At 40.5% G+C, this 10,487-nt stretch overlaps 1 protein-coding gene across 2 annotated transcripts in view; it reads left to right on the top strand.

Moving 5' to 3' along the window:
* Positions 1 to 3,811: 3,811 nt before the first annotated feature.
* Positions 3,812 to 10,487, top strand: part of tubb6 (tubulin, beta 6 class V) — a gene marked incomplete at its 5' end in the record, with an annotated part of 7,849 nt that continues 1,173 nt past the window's right edge. The window contains 4 exon segments of one of the 2 annotated variants that reach the window (XM_035655506.1): positions 3,812 to 3,922; positions 4,761 to 4,876; positions 5,702 to 5,830; positions 6,334 to 7,170. In XM_035655506.1, coding sequence (XP_035511399.1) covers positions 3,812 to 3,922; positions 4,761 to 4,876; positions 5,702 to 5,830; positions 6,334 to 7,152 — 1,175 coding nt within the window. 2 annotated transcript variants of the gene reach the window in all.

Below are 10,487 nucleotides of genomic sequence, written 5' to 3' on the forward strand. Positions count from 1 at the left end.
AAAAAATAAATAAATAAAAAGGCCCCAGCATTGCTGGATCATCTAAAATCAGGCCTTTATATGAGAAAAGATTAAATAACTCACAGCTATCCTGTCAAAATACACTGAGAGCAGCAATATAAAAAATGCAGTTTGTGTACAATTTCTTTAAATGCAACACTTAAGTTGCTACTGAGAAAAAGTTGTAAAAGCTTTGCATATTGCTGTTTTTCCAGGTCCCTTATAGATATGGAATTATGAGAAATACGCAAAAAAATCAATAAAAACTCTTTGATTTGCTCTTTCATGTGTAGCTCATGCACCGTTTCCCAAAAGCCTCTGCAACTCCAACTCCCTTAGATACTTAATTTCACTCCACATTTCACTTGTACATTTTCCTTGCTGTCAGTAACTGATGCTGAAGGCATTAAACTTAAGTTCAGGTTAACACGTGGCATGTGCTGTATATTTCAGCCTCTTCCCAGCGACATGTGATTTCTATCAGTGATAAAACCTTGCGCATAACCTCAACATCACTCCTGACCTGAAGGGGAATGAAGCTGAAGTCGCCAGAAGAAGCGTAGGGGTCTTTAGATTTAAATCTATAGCTCATGTCAAGAAGGTGAATAGCAGATTGTTTGGGCACACTATCTAACACTTGGAGGATTTCAAGGATTGGAGGACAGAGTCTTCAAAAGAACAATTGAAGGCCAAATGCTTTTCACACTCATGTGATTGGATTATTATGGTGTGAGTGATGCATGGGCTCAGATTGGAAGTAAATGAAGGCATAATAATTAATTATGGCAAAGAGGCAAATTAAGAGGTGGCCAAAGTCAATTTCATGGCCTCTGACTATCAACCGCCAGTGAAGCCAGATGTGGGGGGGAGCAGCTTTGAGAGGAAGACCTCCGCATCCTGTACTGCTCCCACCCACAACCTGGCAGACGATGAAGGGACAGTGATTGGCATGAAGGCTTCGAATCTGTTCCAGCTAGTTTGTGAATGCAGGTTTTCCGTGTAATGTTGTGTTTCTGAATTTGCAATTTTCCAAAACAATAATTAAGTCACAAAATCCAAGATGTCAAGGACAAGTTGGTTGAACATTTTTAACACTACTTGAAGGGTCATAACAGTCATAAAATATTCAGAAAAGGCCAAAACACATGATTTTTTATTATACCATTTTCTAATTATGTGCGCCTTAAAATATTGACCGTGGTGAGAATAATACCAAAAGTGGTGCTCAATGAATTGTATCCTAAGCATGAACTCCGTCTGCCCTTAGTTACTGTCTCAGATAACTTATTGACAATTAATCACAAATACATATGTACACATATACTTGATTTTGATATTGTAGAGGATGGCTCATTAAGTATACTACCTAAATGATGGACCATTACCCGGCACAAAACAAAATAGGGGGAGGTTTTCTGTGTGCATCATTCACATATACACACATGTAAATGCAAAAAGAGCTCATCAGGAAGAGCAGCCATGTGGGAATACCAGGGATTGTTAGTTTTCCCATCTCCGAACTTTACTTTCCTTTCCTCCCCCTGTCACTGTTGACAAGAGGGGATGGCGTGATTTGTTCCCGTCATTCAATAGTAATAACATTTAGGACGTCCTTTGTTTTGTCTCTGCTGGTGGGAGGAATGCTGCAGCAAGGGATGAGGTGAATGTCAGAGTGGTAGAGATAATTGACATTCATCAAGTCGGTGTGGTGTTAAAAGGGAATAAAACGTGAGAGAGCCTCTCTCTTGCACCTCTGTGTGGAGAGATTGTTGACAGTGGTATTTTGTGTAGGAAGGCTTTGGATGATGAAATAATCACCACAGCATTAAGTAATACAGCAATTTCAACTTTAACTAGTTCAGATCCGATTTACCCGTGTACTGTTAAATTTTGTGTTCATCTGAGTTATACATCTATATAAACAATTGAATCAGTCATTACTTGTTTTATAACCAAATGTTTCATTCATCAAGCCACTGTCATTCAAGCATTCTTGCACACACAGAAAACACAACTTTAAGTTACCTGTCTCGACGTCTTGGGCGTAGAAGTGCAGGGTGTCGCAGATTTCGGTGACGTATACTGGTCTGTAGTTGGCCACTCGCTCCTTCTCCTCGGATACATGCACAACCTCCTCGACTGGTTTCTCCTCATAATTGGCCCAGATCTACAATACACAAACAGGTCAGTGAATAAAACAAATACCAGACCTCTACAATATAAACATGGTGCTTAAGTACTTTAGCTTATTATAGTATATTCCTTGCTTCAGATATTTTTTTGAAAAACCCATATAAATAAGAACAATAGATTGTGTGTGATAGAACGTGACAGAAACAGATGAACAGAACAACAAGGGAGACCATAATATCAGGCTGACATACCAGGCATGGTAACATATTACTTGAGCATCGTCAAATCAACACTCTCATTCTCAATCAAACCACTCATTAACTTGGGCAAAACTCAAACTTACGATGCTACCAGCATGTTAGACAGTCTTTTGTTTCTACCACAGCTTTATGAACCACCATGATGGTACAAAGATGTTTCAATTCAGAGAAGATAGTTATAAAGATTCTGTGTGTGACAGTCTTATCAACAGAGGATATTATTAATAATAAAAGTAATATATCAACATTCCCCACTGATGAAGTAATAATGGCTGTCATAGAATTGGAATAATACTCATGGTAGAGAAGTAAAGGTAAAGAAGCCAAATTATAACAGGTTGGACTCAAAGAAAATATAAACACTGTTAGAATTACAATATAGCTGAAACAATTAATTCATAGATTAGTTAATCAATAGAAATGTAATTAGCACCTATTTTAATAATTGTTTCGAGAAACAGTTTGAGTCAGTTTCAATGAAAATACCAAACATTTACTGGTTCAAGCTTATCAAAAGTGAGAATTTAATCATTTTATTAGTTATCTAGGATAATTAACTGAATATCTTTGGGTTTTGAACTGTTGGTTGGATAAAACAAGTGATTTGAAGATGTCACATTGAGCTCTGGCAAATTATAATGAGCCTTCTTCACAAGATATAATCAATAATGAAAATAATTGTCAGCTGGAGCCCTGAATTGCAATTAGTCAAAAATGTGAGTATTATTACAAGAAATTAGCTTTTGTTCATAATTGAGAGTGTGTTCTTGATAAAATGTGACAATGATTGATCTCAATGATTGTCTAATCATTTCCAGTGATATGGGGTGGGTGGCTACACTTTGCTTGTGCTGCTTGTGCACAAACAAGACGCATGGGACTCAACTATGGATTCTGTGGACAAGTCAGGCCCATCAGTTTCACTTGTCCTTCACATGTGAGATTGGACGTGAGATTTAGACCTTCACAGTATGGCAGCTTTGTAAAGGGACAACACTTTGGCTGGTTGTCACTTCTTCAAGAGGCTATCTTAGGGTTCAGTCTTGGGTTAAGGGATAAAGATTAGGGTTGAGGTTAGCCATGTAGTGTGGGTGATAACATGAGTTTGGGAATAATGTAGTCAGTGAGGTTCCTCATAAGCGTGTGTGTGTGTGTGCGTGTGCGTGTGCGTGTGTGTGAGAGAGAGTCACTGTGAGTCACACACTTCCTCTGAATGACTGCTGATGGTCTGAGTTTGGCTCCTGTTGGAAAATAAATCACATTCCACCTCTGAAAGCAACACTAAAAGCTTCCTGTGGGTTGTTTTTGCCTTTATTCCGTGCAGTAGTTTAATGGTTGGTGGTCAATCAAACAACTGATGCTGGTGAGGTATTATGAGTTTTATGTTGCCAGTTACGAGTCTTTCTCTGTTTGTGCAGCACATAAATTTGTCCCCCGGGCTGTGTTGGTCGACCTGGAACCAGGAACCATGGACAGCGTGCGCTCAGGAGCCTTCGGACAACTCTTCAGACCAGACAACTTCATCTTTGGTAACAATCACCTGCTTTTATTCCACATGTTCATTTGTGGGTTCATGCAGTTTTATGTTTACAGGGTTGTTAGTGTGAAAAGACTCATAGGTACCTGAAAATAAGAATCGTTGTGTTACCTTAGAAAGAGCTGTTTTATCTACAGATGGAGCGGGTCGTGTTCTTCATAGAGCGCATTGCCTGCCCAACGCTGTTTACTTGGGTATTTTGTCCTTTAAAAAAGAAACAAAACTGTTTGTTTCTCCACTTAAAATCCCCTCTGACTGACTGACTGACTGACTTCTGGCCTGGTGCCACAGTGTTAATCTGCACGCTGTTTCTGCGTTTGACTTCCTGCCAGTGCGATCTGCTCTTGGTGGAATTTGGGGGTAACTGTGTCTGTTTGCTGCACAGTGCCTTTATCAGCCTAAAACAGCTGCTGCTGGAAACACTGAGACCGGACCAGGCAGGAAACATGCTGCGAAACCAAAACTAGGAGCTAGAACAGGCTAAAAAGCGAGATATCTCTGTGTTCCTCACTGTCAGAGATACTTTGTGTGGTTACAGAGGTCCGAGGAATCTTTCCAGCATTAAATTTGTACAGTAAACAGACTGAAATAACTCCAGCGTTTGTTTTATAAACTGATGTCTCAATAGGAGAAGAAGCAGGGAGGTTGTAGATCTCTCTGTCTGCCTCATACACACACAGAATGAAGTCGACTCGGTCCTCCGATCCGCCCGGCTGGGAAATGGGTCACCAGCCGGGCGTGTGTGTCTGCACGCACATTCCCATCTGCTGTGGCGATCATTTTACATTTCACAGATGGACTTTTGCTCTGTGCTGATTGGTTGTCTGCAGGTCAGACAGGTGCGGGGAACAACTGGGCCAAAGGTCACTACACAGAGGGGGCAGAGCTCGTGGACTCGGTCCTGGACATAGTGAGGAAGGAGTGTGAGCACTGCGACTGTCTCCAGGTGAATAACGGGTTTTTATCTTTCTATGTGTCTCATCAGTTGGGTTAAACTTCAGTAGATGGAACTTTATATACTTATATTTATTAGTATCATAGTCTCCTGTAATATTTTTACAATGGAAGAATTACCAATTGAGTCGGATTCCCCTTGAAATCAATGAAACGAGGCGGTACGCGCACTACCGCTTTTGTCCACAGGGGCCGCCAGAATCAACACACAATGAAAGCTCCTTGTTGCTGCTTTAAAAAAGAATTTTAGAGACCAATGCAATAAAAAAAGTTAAAGACAACAATAAAAGATAAGTAATTAAGATATTAAAAAATAGCAATAAAATCAATAAAAACTAATATATGTATTATAATAAAACAGTAAAGGAAGTTGACATTGCCCTGTTTTCAATTTTATATCAATCTTGAGACACAAACCGTTCTAAGGACTTTCATTTAACTTCTCCTGAGTATCCAGCCTCAAAACTAACCCTGTATGGCAGTCTAGTCATGTTTCTAATCTTGTTTGGGTTATAATTTGATCAGATTTCAATCAAAGCTCTTGTCTCACTGCTTGTATTTCTACAATATTTAACATATATGTATATATATAAAATGTTTTTGCCCAAAATAAGGGATCAAAAAAGTTTATTTTCAGGTATTGTTTCATCATTAGAACAGTAAATCTACAGTTTCATTGAGATGAGATCTTCACAGTAATGACATCAGTGCCAAATAACATAAAACACAATACAGAAGTATCTGAGAACCAAGCCTGACCCTGCATCTACGTTACTGTCATGTTTCTCATCCCTGTTTGCTGTAATTCTGCCTTCAGGGTTTCCAGCTCACTCACTCCCTGGGAGGGGGCACCGGCTCCGGCATGGGCACCCTGCTGATCAGCAAGATCCGAGAGGAGTACCCAGATCGGATCATGAACACCTTCAGCGTCATGCCCTCACCTAAGGTATCAGGAGGAGGGACCAGTTAAATACAAAATCTTTCTTTCTGCTTTTTTATCCTTCTCTTCTACAACTCAATCATTCTCCCAGAAACCCTTTCTTATGGTCTGTGAAGTTTGTTTTTATTCTCACTGGAGCAACTTGCCTTTGAACTTTAATGAATTCTACAAATGAAATTGCAACTATTTTTAGTTCATTACCAAAAAATGCCTAAAAACATTGCAACATGCATCACAGTCTTTTAGAAAAGCTGCTGTGAAATCAGGCTGCAAAGTGGGCGTTCTTGTACCTCAGTGTGCTCTACAGGAACATCTGACCTCTGACATCTGTCTGGTTTTTCTGGTTTTCCTATTTTGCAATCATTGTGTTAATTCAGCATTATCCTGTATTTGAACTCCACAGACAAACAATTCTTTCACTTCTCCTCTCCTTCTTCTTTCTGTTCTCCGTCCCTGCGTCGCCTTTTTCCGTCCACATCTCTTCATATTTGATCTTTTGGTCCCTGCAGGTGTCTGACACCGTGGTTGAGCCCTACAACGCCACTCTGTCGGTCCACCAGCTGGTTGAAAACACAGACGAGACCTACTGCATCGACAACGAGGCCCTGTACGACATCTGCTTCCGCACTCTTAAACTCACGACGCCCACCTACGGCGACCTCAACCACCTGGTGTCGGCCACCATGAGCGGCGTGACGACCTCGCTCCGTTTCCCCGGGCAGCTCAACGCAGATCTCCGTAAGCTGGCCGTCAACATGGTGCCTTTCCCCAGACTCCACTTCTTCATGCCAGGATTCGCTCCTTTGACGGCCCGGGGGAGCCAGCAGTACCGAGCGCTCACAGTTCCCGAGCTCACCCAACAGATGTTCGATGCCAGAAACATGATGGCGGCCTGCGACCCTCGCCACGGGCGATACCTGACCGTCGCCACCGTCTTCCGCGGGCCCATGTCCATGAAGGAGGTGGATGAGCAGATGCTGAACGTCCAGAACAAGAACAGCAGCTACTTCGTGGAGTGGATCCCCAACAATGTCAAGGTGGCCGTCTGCGACATCGCTCCCCGGGGGCTTAAGATGGCCGCCACCTTCATCGGCAACAGCACGGCCATCCAGGAGCTGTTCAAGAGGATCTCTGAGCAGTTTTCGGCCATGTTCCGCCGAAAGGCTTTCCTGCACTGGTTCACGGGCGAGGGCATGGACGAGATGGAGTTCACAGAGGCGGAGAGCAACATGAACGACCTGGTGTCCGAGTACCAGCAGTACCAGGAGGCCACCGCCAACGACGGCGAGGAGAACTTTGAGGACGAGGAGGACGAGATTGTTGAGTAAGGAGACCGAACAAGACTGGTAAAACTCTGAGGGAACACTGGTAGAGCGACCATCCAGTAGTTACGAAACACTAAGACAAAGACGATAAAGTCAGTTTGAGTTTAAATAATTAACTCTTTCAATTTATTAAAACAAAGTCAAAATATTAAACATTTGTCACAACTTAAAATATTTCGTTATTATAATTAATACTTTCTGGATTGCTTTAACTTGAGAAAGACTTTTTACTTTGTTCCTACCTTGTAACAGTAATAACTTATTTTATTATTTTACAAGACATGTAATTGAATAATTCAAAACTTCATTAACTAATTAATCCAAATGAAAACAATTGTTAGCTGTGTTGATTTTTTGATTCTTAAAAATGTGTTCCACAATGGCTTATTTTGTCTTTTTGGCGAGTAAAAGGCTCAAGTTCATGGCAAACTTCAACCAATACAGTAATATCGTCGGATTGTCTGACCAACCGTCAACATTGGTTTCTTTAACAACTACAATCGTTCTCTAACTTTTAATCACTTCGTTTTTGTGCCTAAAGTTGGGCTCAAACTGCAGGAGTTTAAAAATCCTAGCCAACTTCAATGATCTTTTATTATTTATTATTTATTGTTTACGATTTTTTATTACGAACATGGAGGCTGATATAATGAAACAACTTGCTTCAGTAACATCAATGATTTAAAAGCAGAAAGAAAATAGTCTGGATGAGATAACCGTTGGGGTAGCGTTAATGCCATCAGGATGTTTCTCCCCAGCTCTTCTCTTTGTCCATACTTTAAATCATCTAGATTTTAACTTCTAAATATTAAACATGTTTGAAATGATTGGGGAAGCCCAGATGATTCTGCGAGCAGATCTGGAGGTTTACGATGGATCTATAAACCCTTCAAACCCCTCTGAACGTCAGGGCCAGATTTCTCCTTCGATTTTTCGGGAAGGATAAATCGGACTGAAACTCCTGTAGTATGAGCCTAAACCTAACCAAACTTCCAATCATAAATGGTGACAAATGACCCGTTTTATTGCATAAGTACGAGCTCTTGTTGGTCATAACGACGAACAATTCAATATGTTAACCAATACACAAAGTGGTAGCAGTTGGTACAATAATAATAGCGAATGTGCAAGTTAATATGTGCAGTAGGCATCACAAATGTACAAACCGACTGCGTCGTCATTGGAATCTGTTTATCAGTGTCTATCACTGACGTTAACCTCTTTAGCAGCCGCCATCGCTCTTTAACGAACAGCTCATATAATCTCGTACATCCTCAGAGGACACTGATTGGTTGGATTGGATTGAATCTTGGCAATGTTAATAAATGCACTGATATACACAAGTTGAAGGCATATTTAACTCTGATTATGTCTTTTCTAACAGACACGTGAGCCTGATCAAACCTTTTTGTACTGTATTGTGTTTGTTGTTTTCAGACTGTGATTTTTGTACAAGTGAGCACGTCTAGAGTGGCTGAAGAGAGGTTGAAATAAAAGCTTCTTTCAAGGCCTGACACTGTTATATGTCTACTGTGTTTGTGATCTGTGTGTTCGACTGGCTCTATCCCTGCTGCTGCATATTTATGTTATACATGAAGTGTTTGGCACTTTGCTTATGACTGTTATTAGAACAGTTTTTAGCCCCCTCTGATAGAAATGGCTTTAGCAGCGTTGGTCTGCCACTTTGGTGCGGACTGAAATACCTCAACAAATATCAGATTGTCATGAAAGTTCATACAGACATTCATGGTTCCCAGAGGATGAAGCCTAAGACTTTGGCGATCCTCTGACTTTTCCTAATTTATGAGAAATTCAAGAACTGCTGTATCTACAAACACTGATGCAACTTGACTATTAACTTGATATAATCTTACAAATCAGGAAGGAGTCAACCTCCTTCACACAACAATAACTATTATTAGCCAACAGACTTTAAGGCTTAATAAATTAAAAAATGTAAATGTTGGCATTACTTGTTTTAAAAAGCCTCTTAAATTCTCAGTAAACATGTTTAATCTCCTGAATATTCTTCCAGAAATCCAAAAAATGGCTAATTTTCACTGTTGTTGTTGGACTGTTTGTGTCCAGCTTTAAATGTTTCCTCCAATTTTTGTCTTTTATTATAATATTTGTTTCCAGTTCCTACTTTTCTTTGACATCCGTACTGTTGCATTTTGGAATAACCCTTTTTGTAAATGACAGTCAACAATTTACTTATTTAATCAGACAGATATTAAATTAAATCATATTTTTTGCCAGACAAAGGTTTGATTTAAGTAGTACAAACAAAAAGTAAGGTATTCAAAAGTATCGAGAGTCGGCTAGAAGCCTGAAATAAAGAGCAAATGCAGAGGGTTTTGCTGAGGACCTGAAGTCACCTCACTGTACTAACAAAATAACACATCAGTCAGGAGAGAGAGAGTGAGCCCACCAGCAGCCTGTTAATCTCCCTCGTCCTCCCTCGCTGTGTGTGAGAGTTGATTTCCCAGCAGTTCTGTTTGTGTTGTGGATTATGTGGCGAACAGCAGCAGCCGTCGCTGTCAAAGACAAAAACGCTTGGCTCATGTCTGTCGGCCTGAGCTGATGTCTGTGGATCTATTCTCTGCCGGTGGCTCTTTGTAACTGGAGGTATTTAGCAGACTCATGCAGTGCGACAGCCAATCCACAGCGGTGCTCGTCTACCTTCAACTCTAAAGCTTCAGTATTGTTGCTGTGGTTGATTACTGGATGTTGTCAAAGGGGCTGTTTGACAGATATGACAGGTTAAGGTCGTACAATTAGTACAATTAACTTAATTTACTCAAGTTACCGTAACAATAAATACTTGAGTTACTCAAGTCAAACATCTTTCATGCTTAAATTGTTTGAGTTAATAAACAGTTCAAGGCGATCAGCTTTGTCCTAAAGGTGGTGCTAGAAGAACGGTAGAATTTAAAGGGTTCATCCTTTCTAAAATCCAACAGTTTAATGTTTCTCATGTTCGAGTGGATCACTTTTCTGGATGGCAACGCTCGAGATAAAGATCAGAGGATCGTCCACTGTGCACCTTGAATTTCCACAGAAACAGAAATCAAAACCATAAGTTATTATTTCTATTTTGTAGCCTTTAGTTTTACTCCAGAAAAATCTTAATGTGGAAGAACTTGACCGGCCCCTTTGGGATGAACTGGAACAAAGGCTCTAATCTGTTGGAAACCAGAAGAGTGGAGGCTGTTATAGCAGCACATTAATGAACACGGTGTCACAATCACAGCAGGCTGCAGCATTCAGCTGTCCACATACTATTGTCCATATTGTGTGTGTAGATATTCCTTTACTTTTATTTATGAGAGCAGCTT

This window comes from Morone saxatilis, unplaced genomic scaffold, assembly GCF_004916995.1.
Source record: "Morone saxatilis isolate NCDOM2014 unplaced genomic scaffold, NCSU_SB_2.0 Contig0, whole genome shotgun sequence".
In the NCBI taxonomy this organism is placed as follows: Eukaryota; Metazoa; Chordata; class Actinopteri; family Moronidae; genus Morone; species Morone saxatilis.